This window comes from Alosa pseudoharengus, unplaced genomic scaffold (assembly GCF_046254945.1).
Source record: "Alosa pseudoharengus isolate Yale_2024_CS ecotype anadromous, Long Island Sound unplaced genomic scaffold, YU_APseudo_1.1 YU_APseudo_1.1_scf_8, whole genome shotgun sequence".
In the NCBI taxonomy this organism is placed as follows: Eukaryota; Metazoa; Chordata; class Actinopteri; order Clupeiformes; family Clupeidae; genus Alosa; species Alosa pseudoharengus.
In genome coordinates, this window is record NW_027468870.1 from 11,784,579 (window position 1) to 11,801,739 (window position 17,161).

Consider the following 17,161-nt stretch of genomic DNA (forward strand, 5'->3'; position numbering starts at 1 on the left):
TGTGAAATACAAACCCTGACAAGTAAATAATAAGAACAATGAGAATTTATGTCATAAATGACAGTAATATATGTATATTTACAGTATACTAACATAAAGTATGCATGAGTTAATTAAGTAAGAACAATGCAGTTAGCTAGCCGCATAGCACCTGGTGAGAGTGGGAGATCTCATAGACTTCCTTTAATCCTCAGCTCTTTGCAGTCTGCTTTCTGGCCCGCGGCGCCTGTAGCCTTTACAGTATGTGATTGCAGCTGCACAGTGCGTTAGCCCAGTTGCAGCGCCATTGTGTTTTTGGGCTGGGACCTAATGAAAGTGAAGCCAATGACCACAGGTGCTGGACTTGACTTCATTTCATCATCTCCTTTTGCCTTATCGCATAGCCCACCCCAAGTCTGTGCCTGCCACTGAAACCACACTCACGCGCGCGCGCACACACACACACACACACACACACACAGAGAGAGAGAGAGAGAGAGAGAGATCTACAAAGCTATGTACAGAGAAAATTAAGTAAAAATAGTGACAGGCTCTCAGAGTGATACATGAAGACTAGAAACCTTCTTGGAAGCACTATAAGGCTGTGTAGCGTTTTTATATTTTACTTACTTCTGTGTGTTTGCGGAACACACATTTCAGCCTCAGGGTACCTGTGTTTGTGTTTCTGTGTGTGTGTGTGTGTATGTGTGTGTGTATGTGCGCGTGTATGTGTGTGTGTGTGTCTGTGGCTGGATGTTGGCAGTGTGAGTGTCTGTTTGTTTAAATCCCGGCCACAGACAGTAATTTGATCTTGTTGATCTTGACTGCCCCAGCCTGTCTCTCATTCACTCGCTCTCTTTCCTTTTCCGGCCCTTTTCATCCTATTTTTCCCCCCCTCCCCCTCCTCTACTCCTCTCTCTTTCTCTCTTTCTCTCTCTCTCTCTCTCTCTCTCTCTCTCTCGATCTCTCTCTCTCTCTCTCTCCTCACACACACCTGTGTTGTGTTGTTTTACAGTAAAGTCACCTGGAGTCCTCCCTTCCCTCATCTATTTGTGTCTGTGTATGTGGTTGTGCATGGATGTGTGTGTGTCTGTGTGTGTGTGTGCTCATGTGTGTGCATGCATGTGTGTGTGTGTGTGCGTGTGCATGTATGTGTCTGTGCGTGTGTGTATCTGTGTATGTGTGCGCGCGTGGTGTGTGAGTGCATGTGCATATACAGTATATGTGTGTGTGTGTGTGTGTGTGTTTCAGTGCATCATCCTTGCATCATCCTCAGAGAGCGCTGATCACATGCGGTTCTTTATCTCCCCTCCAGTGCAGCCCACCCACTCTCTCATCAGCAGCCAAATCCAACAGAGCGTGACTCCATGCATGTGGGAGACCTGGAGACCGACACACAAATGTGCCACTTGATGGGTTTGCACAGGTGTCTCGTGGGTTTGGTGTGTACTGATACTGCATAGGAGCTCTCAGCTGTAGGCTGGAGCAGGATTGCTGTTCTATAACAACAACAAAAAAACAGCAACACCACCCAGTTGAATGTGTGAATGTGCGTGCGCGTGCGTGTGTGTGTGTGTGTGTGTGTGTGTGTGTGTGTGTGTGTGTGTGTGTGTGTGTCTGGTGTCTGTGTGTGTTTGTCTGTCTGTGTGGCATGTCTGTCCATGGAGATTTGTATAGCTCCTCTGACCTTAATGACTTTGAAGGTCATCTGGTGACGAGGATCTACTCTGCACCCCCCCCCCCCCCCCTCCCTGCACACACACACCATACACAAAGGATCCATCTCACAAGCTGCTTTCAGACACAGTATATGTGGATCTTTGTCAAACGGAGGTCCGACCCTTCGGGTGATTCAGATATGATGCTAACATGCGGACATTATGTGTGAACGACAACGACGCACATGAACAGAATCTCTGCGTGGTTGAACTTGGTTGAACACGCACATGAACAGAATTTCCGCATGTTCTTCGTTCATTCAAACATGAGCTCATTTATATAATGTCCATCGGAAATACTAGGAGTGGAGTAGTGTAAGAGCCGAAAAGTTCGGAGTTTCAAATGTCCGATTATGTTGTTCAGATATATGGCCCAACCGCTTGACACCTTGGTCTGAAAGCAGCTACTATCACGATGTGCACTGACGTGCGGAAAGCCATGCCCATGTCAGTCCGTTAGCAAGAGCAGATAATGTAGACAAGTGCATTCATATTCGCATCATTTTAATTTTGTTTTAATTTTGATGTGTCCTGTCAGTTTATATGTAAAGTTGGTCTGAACTCCACAATTTCTCAGAAAGCATAAGGTGAACTGGTCTTTGATGCTTAACTGTGAGCTCTAGTTCGGACTAGTGGCGACATTTGTGTGTGTTTGTGTGTGTGTGTGTGTGCATGACATTTATATATGAATGTGGTGTATGTATGTGTGAGTGTGTGTACATCTGTGTGTGTGTGTCTATGTGTGTGTGGTGAGATAAGTGTAGAGGTAAGGTCATAACCGCAAGGGTATGTGATCTGCAGCCTTTTCCACAGGAAGGCACAGTCACTTCCTGTCAGCCCCTTCGGAAGCCTCCCATCTGTCACAAGGTGCTGCATATTTGCCGCGCTGTTGCCATGGCGATGCCTCTCTCACCACATGTGTCAAATTCATGGTCTAGTTAGGCGTACAGAACGGAAGATGCTCCGGGCCGTGCGGGCGGTCAAGAGGCGAGGCTGTAGCAGGCTGGTCGGAGAGCAGTTCACTGAGTTACACTGTGTTTGTCTGGTGTTGCTCAACAAGGTTTCCATCTTTTAAGTTGACCGTGTGTGTGTGTGTGTGTGTGTGTGTGTGTACTTGTACTTGTATAGCTTTAAATGGCGCACACACAGGCATCTTTTGAGTTGACCGTGTGTGTGTGTGTGTGTTTGTACTTGTATAGCTTTAAATGGCGCACACACAGGCAATTATAGCCCAATGTGTATAGAAAAGGACTGTATGGCCTCTCTAATAGGAGATGAGGCCAGTAAAATAAAAATAAAAAAATTGATCAGAGCTTTGACGAAGTACCTCACGCCATACCCCTGAGTCCATGAGTCCAAATGCTCTGGTGCAAAAGTGGAGCACAAGTCCTATGCTGTGTATGCTTTAAGTAATAGCCCATTCGGTTGTTAAGTCCGACGTCACGGGCCCAACAGCTTTTTGGTCAAAAAACATTTACTAGCGCAGCCAGCCAGTTTTTGCAACTTGTAAACCTTGTCACCATCACCTCCTTTTTATTGAGGGTAAAACGAAATCGGTTAACTTTAACAGAGCAATTACTGTAGCTGTGCAGCCAGATGATAAAATCAAGGGTTACGTGCAGGCTTCCGCGAGAAATAGGATTTTATCAGGTTGAGGCGACAAGTGAGTAGTAAGATGACAATTTTCTTAAAGGCTGCTGTGAATAGCGGAAGAAAAAAAATAATGTTTAATTTTATTGTCTATGGAGAAAAACGAGCGGCTCTGAAAAACCGACCCAGAAAAAGGTGTATTAGCCTATTATCGCATCATCACATAATAACCAAATAGGTGTGCACTCTAGCAGATGCAGACGCTGTAGCAATAGCAGGACGCTGGGTACACAATAGACTTGGGCCTAGCATTGTTTCTGGGTGTCTGTGGATGATCCATCCTGGCAAACGACCAGCAGAAGATCAGTCTGACTGAACAGGTTGCTGAGAGAGGAAGAACAGGGCAGGTGAAATTTGCAAATGCATTTCACATGCTGTAGCCTTTGCATGCACTGTAGTCTATACAAGGCAAGCAGTCGTTAGTTGCCAAGCCTGTTTGAATCTGATGTTGTTAATGTTGACAAGGACTTTCCATTCCAAAGGTATAAACTGCTTCTCAGTTCAGTCACTACGGATTAGACCAATAGAGAGAGCCATTTCAATAGACAGCTTTTTCTCACATTCAGACAGTTCTCACATTTTGATTGCTATCAGTGCAGTAGCCTGTATCCTCTGTACTGAGCACCCATCTTTGTGACCTTCAGTCTTCAGACACTTGTCTGGCGAGATTGACAACACCGCTCTAATACCCAACCAATCAGAGCGAGGAGGTGTCCAACTAATCAGAGGAAGGCCTGCCAATCATTCATCCTTGCCAGAGCAGTACACATGCTCATGCTTAAAAGAGAGGGACTGTAGAGAACATTCCAAGGGAAGGGAAGGAGGAGTATTTACTTTGAGCTGGCTTTTGAGTTTCAAACTTGCTTACTTGCACCCAAAATGGCTGCCAGTTCTCTTTCATCCAGGCTCATATGGGCTTTGTGGTGTCAGGCCAAGACCTGAGTGCTGAGCTTTAGGGAAGTGAGGGGAGCTGTTAGTTGTACAGAGTCTGAGGTGAGTCAAGTGACCCTGCTGACCCTGCTGAGTCACTGTCCTTGGCTGACCCCGCCGGAGAAGAGGTCACCCGTTGTCTGGGGAGGGACTCTAGAGTTGTGTTTGTGTGTGGGCTGATCAAACCACATTCTGCCAGACAAAAAAAGATCTCGACTCTCCACTCCTGCGCCCTCAACATTAAATAAAACTGATGAACCGCAGACGTGCACATATTTTCACACAGATCCTGTTTATAAATAGTAGGCTGGTGGGACTCCATTCTTCACATTCCCACCACCGTATCTCTCTCTCTATCTGTGCTTTGCACACTGTGCTTGCAGATGTAGTACACTCTATCACTGTGCTTGCAGATGTAGTACACTCTATCACTGTGCTTGCAGATGTAGTACTCTCTATCACTGTGCTTGCAGATGTAGTACTCTCTATCACTGTGCTTGCAGATGTAGTACTCTCTATCACTGTGCTTGCAGATGTAGTACACTCTATCACTGGCTGTACATACAGTAGGCCTCTGTGTGTTCATTCCACGCATATTTGGAACAGGATGGGACACCAAAGAAGCTGGAGTTGGTTCAGCTCTATGTTGTTTTCCATTCAATGCCATATAGGCATGGCAGTAGCCGATTGGTACAACAGGTGACTGTGTGTGTGTGTATGTGTGTGTGTGTGTTTGTGCGTGTGTGTGTTTGTGCGTGTGTGTGTGTGTGTCTGTGTGTGTGTGTGTTTGTGCGTGTGCGCGTGTCTGTGTGTGTGTCTGTGTGTGTGTGTGTGTGTGTGTGTCTGTGCGTACGTGCGTGTGTGTGTGTGTGTGAGTGAGTATAAGCCTCCCCTTGTGGCTGGCCTTCTCCCCCTGATAAATGTGTGCCCAACGGGTGTGGTCACGGAGCATGGGTGTTGGGAATGATAAGACGTAAGCTATTGAGAGAGAGAGAGAGAGAGAGAGAGAGAGAGAGAGAGAGAACGTGAGGAAGGCTATGTTTACACATACATACATTTCCTAGAGCGGACCTCCCTCTGTTTGTTTATAAATGCTGGTTGCGATAGTGAAGTGTATGGCCTTACGTCTGCTAGCAAAACAAACGACTGCCACAGGATCAGGTTTCCCTGAGCGTGAGAGACTCAACAGCCAATGAGTACGGACTGACCAGTAGCAGAGCACCAGTCTTTGCCCCAGTCTAAAAGGAATGATTTCATTGTCCTTACGTGTGCTTGTAATTCCATCCATACAGTATCCGTGCTTGTTACCGTTTCCTTGGTAACGTGTTGTGCATGCTTTGTTGGGAAACCCTTTGGTCGTGTGGCAGGTGTAGTCTCCTGCCACATTTGCTGTTTTACTACCACTGAATAGCAATACTGTGTAAGCTGTTAGGATGTTAATGAGAAGAAATTAGGATCAGCTGTGGGCTATAGACACTGTAGGGTTGCATGCCAGTTAAGTCCGTTGTGTTCCAAACTATGTAAGGTATGTTAGCTTTTCTTTGCCTTATTTAGACATTCTTCCCTTGTTCTTTGTTTTTCTTTCAGCTTTTCCTCAATGTTGTCCCTCTGTACTTCAAACTGTTTCTCTCTTCATTGGTGGTCTGGCACAATTTACAACTTCCTAAGTAGGCTTTTCATTTCAACTACATCTTTGTTTAACTCAGTCAGCTCCTTCCTGCTGTACAGAGTCAGTGGTCACCAGTCAAACCGCCATTCAAGCATGTTGATAGAGTCCGGCTGAGATGGAGGCTAACACTGCTGTGCGGTGTGCGCTCATTCGACTGTGTCTTTTTTGTCTGTCTGCTTGCAGGTAAACCTGAAGCCGCAGTAAGCCTGGTGCTGTTGCAACCTCTCAGTTCTACAGTGGAGGGTTTCACAGACGCAGCAGTGTGGTAAGTCCACCTGGGTTTACTATTACTTTGTGCTCTCTCTGTGGTTTAAGTATACCTTTGCGCTCTCTCTCTCTCTCTCTCTCTGTGTGTGTGTGTGTGTGTGCCGGGGGGGGGGGGTTAACATGTACGTGCATAGTGTGTGTGTTTATGTGTGTTATGTTTGACAACACTGTATTTTTCCCCAGGCTGGATGTATCACACGGCAGAGCAGTCGTCAGGCCGTAACACATGGGACTCCTTCCCCTCGGCCGGACTCAACCGACCACCATGGGCACCAATGACCAATCGACACTGGGCTCGCCCCTCCAGGTAACCCACCCCAAGCACTAGGATTATTCCACCCAAAAATCCTACCTTCTCAGATAGCATTCGGCAGCAAGCCATTGAGGCATGTCCGAATCAAATAATTGTATAAAATTCTGCCTTCTAACATACCTTCGTTTTGCCAAATTTTGAAGGCAGCGTATCCTTCATGCTGCTTTTAACCAAAGATTCTTTAGAATGTCTCTGCTTCATCTTCCACTGATTAATTCAGCTGTCAGTACCCTGGCAACAGCGTTCTGTGTTGCTATTTGGACAGGCCGTCCAAAACAAAGTTAGCCGGTACCTTGATGCCTGCTACGGCAAGTGACTCCCTAGACAGCTGAAGGCAGCAAGGCAGCAGGCAGTTGTCTTCTGTTTGGACACCGTGGTGATACTGAGGGTGATGTTTTGTGTTTTGCACAGATGCAGTGGGGGAATCTACCAATCCCATCATCCCTCTCAAAATCATATGGCAGGAAGGAACCATCCAAGCAAAGCTCACAATGACCGGTAACTAGACATCCTTGTCAACATACTCCTCATTCCATTCTAACACAATAGTAAAGCATAAACTTGTACTTGTGTGAGTGGCATTGTTGGGATGATGAGTAAAAATACACACATGCTCATTAGACATGTCAATCATGGTTGTTACTTTAAAATAAGTTAATGCACAGTTTGAATACAAACTTAAATATCACTTATTTACTGTAAGATGCTTAAATCTGAGTAATATTGCAAGAGATGCAAGAGGCAAGAGGTAGGGAATATGCAGACAGCAGTCTTTATCCCTTTAAGTATTGCCTGTTTCTGCCCTCTATGAACAAAATTAACCCTGCCTTTACCTTTCCCCCTTCCTCTCTCTCTCTCTCTCTCTCTCTCTCTCTCTCTCTCTCTCTCTCTCTCTCTCTCTCTCTCTCTCTCTCTCTCTCTCTCTCTCTGTCTCCCTCTTGCACTGCAGGCCTATAGGTCCCCCTGGTGACCGTGTCCCCCAGCACCCCCAGAGGGACCAGAGACCTCCCCAGCCCTGGGAGTCCCGCTACGAGTCCCACGGCCCACGGAGGAACCCTGAGTGCCCCAGTGGCACTTACGGCATGGGGCCAGGAGGCCACCTGTCCAGCTCCAGTGGCCACAGCCAGCCTCCACGGGTACATGTGCATCCAGTCACACTCACAGATAAACAGCCTCCACGGGTACATGTGCATCCAGTCACACTCACAGATAAACAGCCTCCACGGGTACATTAAAACCAGTGACACTCACAGATAAACAGCCTCTACGGGTACATGTGCAAACGGTCACACTCACAGATAAACAGCCTCCACGGGTACATGTGCATCCGGTCACACTCACAGATAAACAGCCTCTACAGGCACACGTCCATCGAGTTACACTCCCAGCCAGACTCTGGTTCCATTAATGTAACACAGATTGATAATAATGTGACACCACAGATACTGCTTAGAATAATGCTCAGTGAGGGATACATGAATATTATCGCCCATGACTGGGCAGTCTGTATTGTGTGGTCTGTCAGTGTATCTCTCACAAGTAAACAATGTTGTTTGTCATTGTCAGCTAGCTTAGGCAGGCAAGTCATCACAAGCATCATACATGCAGATTGTGCCAAGACGGTGTAGTATTAGTGTAAATCATATTTTATTACCCTAGTTGTAGAATATATGGCACACAGTTTATACTACCAGTCTAAGCGAGGAAACAAGGGTTATTTCTCAGTATTTATAGGAAATAGTCTGATAGGAAATACAATTCTTATTGAATCAGCCACCCGCTCTGACTAAATAGGATATTTCTCTCCTTCCCACGTTGCTGCCCTCTCTCTGTCTCTTTCTCATTTATTTTTCGTTGTCTCCACCTACGCCTTTTCTCGCTTGTCTCCCTCTCTCTCTTTCTTACTGTCTATATGTCTTCTATTTTCTCATTACTCTCCTAACAACACCCATACTTATCACCACCACTTCTCTCTCTCTCTCTCTCTCTCTCTCTCTCTCTCTCTCTCATCCTACCATCTCTCAGTATGGGGGTCCCCCGGCGGTAGAGAGATGGTCCCAGGCTTCCCCATCCCGGCTCTTCCCCGAGAATGCTTCGGCGGGCACCCTGAAGCGGCCGGCGCCTTCCCACCCTGAGATGGCTGGGGTGCAGCGCGGCTCCCCCCAGCGCCACTCGCTGCCCCCTCGCGATGACTGCCCCAGGAAGAAGAGCAAGTACACCAGCTCTGAGCAGGTGCGGTCAGGGGTCGCCATCCTCATATTGGCTCACTGCAGATGACATCAGTCCTAGTTCCATTAAGCAGGTTTAGTTTTTGACGGGGAAAAAACAACACAGATGTCAGTGTGGTGCTGCCTGTGGTTTATTGCAGTGCACTTTGGTCACAGCATGGCCACTGATTCACTGCTAGAAGAATTTTAGTTTCTTGTAACACCCTGTCTAGTTCCTCACACATTTACCATCGTCAAAACATTGTTTTCTATTTGTGATTCCTAAACAGGTTACCTTAACTCAGGTTAGTCATTGAACAGGAGGAGAAGCAGATGTCATTGTATGCAGTTACATACGCACATAATAGTGAATCTTAATGTACTAAACCACTATTACTTATTTTCAGTCTTATGCTCATTTTGAATGTCCATGGCACACGCTGTCTGATCAATGGATGTCCTCACCTCTGTTATAAATGAGATTATGTGATTAGTCTCAGGAGTTTATTCAAAGTCATGTGGTTCCCTTTCACATGTTCCACTGACCTTTCTTTGTGAAGTATTACTGTTTGCATGACAGCGCCCCCCACTGGTCATCTGAAGCATTGCTCAGGAAGGAAAATGAAAAACACTGTCAATGTAATCCACTGATAACAGACTAGTAATAACTGTGAATACTATGGAAGGACTTTTTCTGCAGCTAAGACTGTGAACATACAAACACCTTCACAATGGCGAATTCCTTTGTCGAGCTATGTCCAGTTAAAATGGGACCAAACAATGACCCATTGACCCATTGTGCAGGATTTTTTTGCTTGTTAGGATTCTGTCACACTCCTACAATCCTGCAAATGTGTTCCTTGTCTTTGAAAATCCACCGAAGATTAGCACCACCTTAAATCCCTAACCCTTACACCAAAAGTCTACTCCTCCTGGGCCCTGTCTCTGAAAGACATCCGTCCTCCCTCTTCTCCTCCGCAGGCTTTCCGTCCCCGGATGAAACACTTCCCGGGTCCGTCGCAGCCGCCGCCCCGGCCACGCTCTCACGGCTCCCCCACCTGGAGCCCCCCTTACCGCAGCGGCGGCCCCTGGACGCAGGCCAACCGTCGGAGCTCCCCGGCAGACTACCAGGTGAGAGGCACCACACAGCATGGCCCGGGCTAATCACCACCAGCTCCAACCTCAGCAGTCAGCCGTAGGGTGCATAGGGGCCAACTACCTGTGTCAGTGCATGGGATCAATGTAAAGGATCAGACATAGCGCAACTTAATGTGGCAATATGGGATCAATTTTAGGTCAAGTGCAGCTGTCAGTGTTAAGGTTGACTGGTTATGGATCCTCAAGTGTTGTATTTATTTTCAACTACATTGTAATATTGCAATGTTGTCATTCTGATACAGTATGCATTATAATATGATTAGTCATTCATATTCATTTATGTGTACAGCTATTGTATATGCCATCATATCAGTGTCCCGTATTTGCGTCGATGAATGACTGTTTTCTCTCCATGTGTTGTCCCATATCAGGAACCCAGTAAATCAGACATGAACGGCCACGCCCAGAGAGGCCATCCATACCCCCTGGACACTCCACTGCCCCACTGTGCCCCACCCCAGGGCTTCCACTCCAGCAAACACCCCTCCCAGGGCTACCTCCACCACCCACGACCACAACCCCACCACAATCATCACCCCCACCACAGCCACAGCCACCACCCACCCTCCTCCTCCTCCTCCAGCCAGCACGGCCACAGCCGCCCCCCGCAGCGAGGACCCAAAGGAGCCAGTGATCACCGCCAGGCCCCCTCCTCACCAGCAGACTCCACCAGCGTGCCTTACAGTCCCACCCCACACCACCTCCGTCACTCCCAGCCACCTCCACCCCCACACACCCCACCACGGAGGCCCGCGGGCGACAGCAGCAGCAGCAGTCTCCATGCTGGAGCCCCACATCAGCAGCAGCAGAGCGTGCGCACGCCCCCACGGGAGGAAGGGAAAGCACAGGCACGGCATGGCAAGCACACCCCGGTGAGGGTCAGACACACACACACACAGATACAGATACATCACAAACACACACACACACACACTATAGTGCTGGGCGGTATACCGGCTCACACAGTATACCGGTGTATATTTTCGTTATGATATGAATTTTTAATATACCGCCATGATGTATTTGATTACACAACGTTTGGAACGTTGCGCCGCGCGACAGTGTTTCAGACGGGACGCATGCATGGTGCGACTGCGTGGCATAGTGAGGGTAAACACAAAACACCTGAAGTTTTTACCCTTAAGTATGACCCTTAAGGCTTAAGTTTCTCCTTAGGTAAGGGGTTTATTTAAGGTTGTTGCACAGAATACCTTAAATTGTTTCTTTAGTTAAGGAAAAACGTTAAGGGATACTGCAATGAAAGGGATTTACCGTCATGAAAATTCTATTGGGATTGTTCAACAGCTGTAACTAGCTGGCTAGTAGGTGATGTCGTTAGTTAGCAACCCACCGAACACAGTGAAGTTTAATGATCTTATCATTCATCTCACCTAGAATATTCGCTGAAATTATCCAGGTAGCAAGTAAAGCATGTTATAGACATGAACTGAGCAATACTAGCTGGCTAGTTAGAAATGATCCTGACTGTCATCAGTGCACGAAAACGAACTTTTTTGTTAATGTTTTGCCTAGCGAACCGAACCGAAGCTCATGGCAGGCTAACAAGACATCCACATGAAGTTAACGTTAGCCTACCACTAACGTCATGTACATGTAAACCACACAATAACAATAAGGCATGTTTCTGATAGGCCTATTTGACAGAGTAAGCCTGTATTGGTTTTATACAAGATGTTTGTGAAATTTGCACAGTAAAAGTTCTGTATTTTGACTGCAATTGTCTTTGCATTCTGATTAGATTCTTCATTAGAATCATGAGTGGCTCTTTGTAAACAGCATCTTTTTCTTGGGCCATGCAAAACTGCATTACACTAGTGTGGAGTTATTCTACATCATGACAGTAAAATAGACCATCCTTAGTCAATGTACAGCAATTCCTCTCTCAACCTGTAGAAAATGCTGTGAACATTTGATAATGCATGAAAAAAAAAAATACCGTCATATACCGTGAAACCGTAAGAATTTTGAAAAATACCTGATATACACACAGACAGGCACACGGCACACAGACATGCTCAAGGAGAGCGTACCCCATAATCTGTTTAATTTAGTTACATTTAATTTTAATCAGTTCATGCCTCTTTTTGCACAGTAATCATTGAATTCCCAGATGATTTCTGGCAGTTTCATAATTGTTTAAGCTATCAAGCCCCCATTAGAGCTAATACGCACACAGAAGGGCATCAGCCAAACAGTTTGGTATGACATACTGGAGTAATGATATCTCCTTTGCAGTATTTAATTATCAAATATGAGTCTGCTCAATTGGACTTGTCTCATGTTCAGAGATAAGGCTTGCTGATATGCATGTGTTACTTTGGACACACGCCGACTTATAACTGTAGTATAATATAATGATTATTTATGCTTTCCTTTTGTCTTGAGTTGTCGTGTGCATTATCTATTGGATTATATCTAAAATTCAATTTAAAAATGTAAAAAATGTAAAATGAATGATAGTTCCAAAATCGCTGTGTAATCGTGTTTAATAATCATAATCTCAATATTGAACAAAATAATTGTGATAATTATTTTTGCCATAATTGAGCAGCCCTAGTTTTACATGCACACAGAATAATTAAATGTTTGCTACAGGATGCATTTTGCATGGTGTGTCTCCTAAGTGGGTAATTCACACAGCAAACTGTCACCTCCTGGTCTGTGAGACTAAACACTGAAGCTGAGAAATAGCACCATTGCTATAGTATGGCTACAGTATGAGAGCAGGCTACAGTATGAGAGCAGTATGAGAGAAAATGTCGCATGGCAGCTAGCTAGCATTCAGGAGCAGTAACAAAGCTGTTCCTAAAGAGCCTCCCTCTAATTTGAGGAAAAAATGAAGAATAGAGGGGGAAATCTTCTGTTTCATCTAAAGGTAGTGTAGATCCTACAGTGTTGCTCTTTAGCTCAGTATTAATGTGTTTTGAAGTGTCAATGTGTTAACCTTTTGATTTGATTTTGTTGTACAATGTCTTTTTTTTTTTTTTGAGCTCTAAAGTGCATCTCTGAGCCTTTATGTCTGGTTATTATTATATGCAGGAGCACGGCAACCACGGTGTAGAGCGGGATCAGCAGCACGGGAGGGTTTCCATCAGACACAGCACCACCCCCACCATAACCACCACCACCACCTCATCTCTCTCCCCCAAATCTCTCCACTCACCCTCCAGCACGGAGGCCACGCGCAAGGCGGAGGACAGCCAGAGAGGCACTTGGTCCAAATCTCCCATAACGCCCAGCAGCGAGAGAGCAAGGCCACCTTCACCGGCCTCACCGCCCCCGCCATCCCCGCCATCGCCGCCAGTCACAGAGCAGCACCGGGAGAGCCCAAACCCGACCCCAGCGTCACCCGCCATGAAGGACTCAGACCCTACCTCCCATTGTCCCTCCTCCCCACTCGCTGACTCCAACACCCGGGGTGAGAGGTCAAAAGGTAAGGTCACTCCGAGCTCTTCTTACCAGAGCGGCTCTTCTGGTGTTGAACAGAGGGACGCAGGGGCCACGCTGGACACAGAGGCGAGCAAGCGCACCCGCCCGGAGAAGAGGCCTCGCGAGGAGAGACGCCGGAAGAGGAGGAGCGAGAGAAAGGAGGCAGGGGAGAGGAAGATGGAGGAGGAGGAGAAGAAGAAGAAGAGGAGGGAGAGAGAGGAGAAACGGGGGGAGAAGGAGGGGAGAAGCTTGTCCCGGAAGGGAGAGGAGGGGAAAGCCAGGAAGCTGAAGAGTAAAAGCGGGAAGCAGGAAGGCAAGACGGAGAAGAAGAGCTCGAAGACGGAGAGACTGGAGCAGAGAGGGAAGAAAGAAACCTCTGAGTCTCCACGGAAACGCTGTGCAGAAATGGCAGCGACAGCCAAGCCACGACCCGCCGCGGTCGACCAGCATGCACCGCCCAGTCAATCATCAGCCAATCACACGTTGACTGCCACGGCGAGTCATAAGAAACCCAAGCAAAAAGAGAGGGGCAGTAGGGGCGGGGTCGCCAGCCAACACCAGCCAATCACTGCAAATACCTCAGGGTTGGCCCTCCCCCACAGAGCACCACTAGCCAATCACAACAGCGCCCTGCCACCACACTCATCCAAAGACGCCACCCCTAAACGGGCCAGAGAGGGACCACGCCTCCCTGTGAGGGACTCTTCACAAACCAGCAGCAGTATGAAAGCCCCGAGGCATCCAACCATCAGTGAAAGCAGCTCTGAGGTACCCACTAACTGCCCTCCCTTCACCCCAGACCCATCCAGCGCCGGGGGAGAGGAGAGGCCGGCACCACTCACCCGCCCAGAAGCCCCGGAACTCCAGCTTGCCATGGGGGCCTGCAGCGACGACGACCTGGGCAAGGAGCCCCCGGGCAGCCCCCCGATCCTCAGCCTGCAGGGCTCCCCTGTGTCCGTGCTGAGCGATGAGGATGAGGAGGACGAGATGACCAAGGAGGAGAAGATCATCCTGTGCCGTCCAGTGCTGCAGCCAAGCCCGACGTCCAGCCCTGTGTACCCATCGTCGCCCTGCAAAGTCGCCGCCATCGTCCCAGCAGACGACACGAGGGCCGAGACGGGCACGGACCTCCGCCACAGTGACCTGGCCAAGCTGTATGGCATCACAGCCCTGCCCAAGGAGATGGAGGAGGATGAGGCTGAGGAAGAGGAGGCAGAGCAAAAGGACAGCAGCAGCAGCGCTGGGGACACGTCCGGCTCTCAGACTCCGCGCCGTCCGCACCTGCACCAGACGGGCGTTGGGGACATGTTCAAGTCTCTGGCCTCCATCTTGGGGAACCACAGGTATACGTACCGGGGGGGCCCGTTCGGGCGTCCGCCACCCAACGCTCTCGTCGGGGTGAAGTACTCCTCTTCTCTGTCCCTGGGCTCCGAAATCCACTGCCAGGACCCACCGAGCGCGTCCACGACGCTCGCCAACCAGACTACCTCAGGACAGACACCTCCACCTCAACCACAGTCAGAGCCCACATCAGACGAAGAGAGAGAGTCAAAGAAACTCTTGCTGGAGGAAAGACCAGAGAATTCTGGGAAGCCGAAGACAGATCGCGACCAGGTTGACAATCCCGACTCGGAGAAAGAGTCCTTGCAGCTATCCCCCAAGAAAGTTTCAGAGGGGAGAGTGAAGAAGTCTTCGAACCACAGCAAGCTGAACCACAACTGTGACAGTGACTTGGCGAGCCAACCTGGCACCTCCACTGTGACCAGCAGCAAGGTCACACAAGAGAAGGAGAGGAGAGGAGAGAAAAATAAAGAGAAAAGAGCTGAGGAAACAAGCAAACAGATTAGGAAAGAACGAGACGGAGCGAGGTGTCAGAAGAAAGAGGAGAAAGAGCGAGAGAGTAGCCTGAAAAGGAAACGAGAGACCACAAAGGCAGATGAACAAAAGGAGAGGAAGAAGCCAAAAGTGAAGATTGAGGGAGAGAATAAAGCTTTGAGTATTTCCTCTTGCCCATCGAAGACTGCCCCTGTGGGTCCCTCGAAACAGTCTAAGGAGAACAAGACCAGCTCTAAGGCTACTGACGACACCAACCGCCAGTGCAAAGAAGAGAAGGTCCGGAAGGTCCGCGAGAAGACCCAAGCTGGTTCTGGTGATAAGACAGAACCGCATCCTGCTGAGAAGAAGAGCGAAGAGCAGGAGAAGGTGGAGGCATCCACCACCATCAGCAACTCCATCACCTCAGCAGTCAAAGCAGCAACCGTTGCATCAGTGTCATTATCATCATCAGTATCAGCATCATCCACAATATCAATAACTACAACAACAGCGATGGCAGCTTCTACTCCAACCACCTCCACCTCCACCTCCACCACCCGCTTCCCCGGAGGCCTGGGCAGGGCAGACTTCCTCAAGCTGCAGGCCTTGTCCATCGGTCCCCCCAAGGAGCTAAAGATCCGCCTGATCAAGGTGGAGAGCGGCGAGCGGAGCACCTTCATCGCCTCTGAGCTGGAGAAGAAGAGGCTCCCGCTGTCGGAGATCAGTATTAAGAACAAGGCCGAGGAGGTCATCAGCGCCTGCAAGTGAGTGGGACCCAGAGGAGAGAGGGGAGAGAGAGAGAGAGAGAGAGAGAGAGAGAGAGAGAGAGAGAGAGAGAGAGAGAGAGAGAGAGAGAGAGAGAGAGAGAGAGAGAGAGGGGAGGAGCGAAGGGGGGAAATATAGGAAATTAGGAGTGTATTAAACTGAACAAGAGGAAAGAATAATTATGGAACCAGATGAAATGAATGACAGGATGCATAAAAACTTTGACTTGTAGAATACAAGGGGTAAGCTAGTGTTACTTTTATACCCCATAGTTAGTGTTACTTTTATACACCATAGAGATATCACTATGAACACAAAATTTAGTGTCTCTTTATAAAAATAGCTCATCCAAGGCTAGACCATATACCTAAACATGTGAACTTCAAGGTCATCCCAAGGTCATGTCTTAGTGTGTGTGTCTCTGTTTGTGTATTACAGGAGTGCGTGTGTGAAGGGGAAGTTCCGTGAGTCCTACCTGCTCCCTGCTTTCTCGGTGAAGCCTGTTCTCTCCACTGAAACCCCTATTCCCCGGGAGAAGCTCAACCCCCCCACGCCAAGCATTTATGTGAGCCCCACTGACCAACACAACACCAATTTTACCAACCAGTCCTTCATGGGGACAGAAATATATGCACTGTTTTATGTATCAACAAAGAGAGAGATGTGTAGTCTAATTAATCATGAATTATTATCAATTCATTATTATCAATTATAAGTATAAGTATATAAGTATAAGTCTATATACTCTTTTGATCCCGTGAGGGAAATTTGGTCTCTGCATTTATCCCAATCTGTGAATTAGTGAAACACACTCAGCACACAGTGAACACACAGTGAGGTGAAGCACACACTAATCCCGGCGCAGTGAGCTGCCTGCATCAACAGCGGCGCTCGGGGAGCAGTGAGGGGTTAGGTGCCTTGCTCAAGGGCACTTCAGCCGTTCCTACTGGTCGGGGTTCGAACCGGTAACCCTCCGGTTACAAGTCCGAAGCGCTAACCAGTAGGCAATGGCTGCCATTATTCATTATTCATCTGAAATGGTGCACACCTGTTATGCCTTACAGGCATGCAGGCAACTGAAGTGTTCCGTTCACAGGGCGTATGCTGCAGTTGTTCACTCCCACTATAATCAATGGAACTAACTACACGAGATGTGATAGCAGTGTGTTCATTCGAACCAAATGAAGAGCAGTCTTCTAAAACAATGTTTACGTTCTTCAAACGGAACGCTTCATTCTGT

At 48.0% G+C, this 17,161-nt stretch overlaps 1 protein-coding gene across 1 annotated transcript in view; it reads left to right on the top strand.

The window, feature by feature from the left end:
• Positions 1-17,161, top strand: part of kdm6bb (lysine (K)-specific demethylase 6B, b) — a 36,579-nt gene that overhangs the window by 6,720 nt on the left and 12,698 nt on the right. Inside the window, exons 3-11 of the mRNA XM_076273750.1 lie at positions 6,130-6,211; positions 6,397-6,520; positions 6,938-7,024; positions 7,476-7,662; positions 8,552-8,758; positions 9,715-9,864; positions 10,263-10,763; positions 12,952-15,920; positions 16,360-16,486. Of these exons, the coding sequence (XP_076129865.1) occupies positions 6,402-6,520; positions 6,938-7,024; positions 7,476-7,662; positions 8,552-8,758; positions 9,715-9,864; positions 10,263-10,763; positions 12,952-15,920; positions 16,360-16,486 (4,347 nt within the window). The 5' untranslated portion in view covers positions 6,130-6,211; positions 6,397-6,401. The remainder of the gene's footprint in view (positions 1-6,129; positions 6,212-6,396; positions 6,521-6,937; positions 7,025-7,475; positions 7,663-8,551; positions 8,759-9,714; positions 9,865-10,262; positions 10,764-12,951; positions 15,921-16,359; positions 16,487-17,161) is intronic.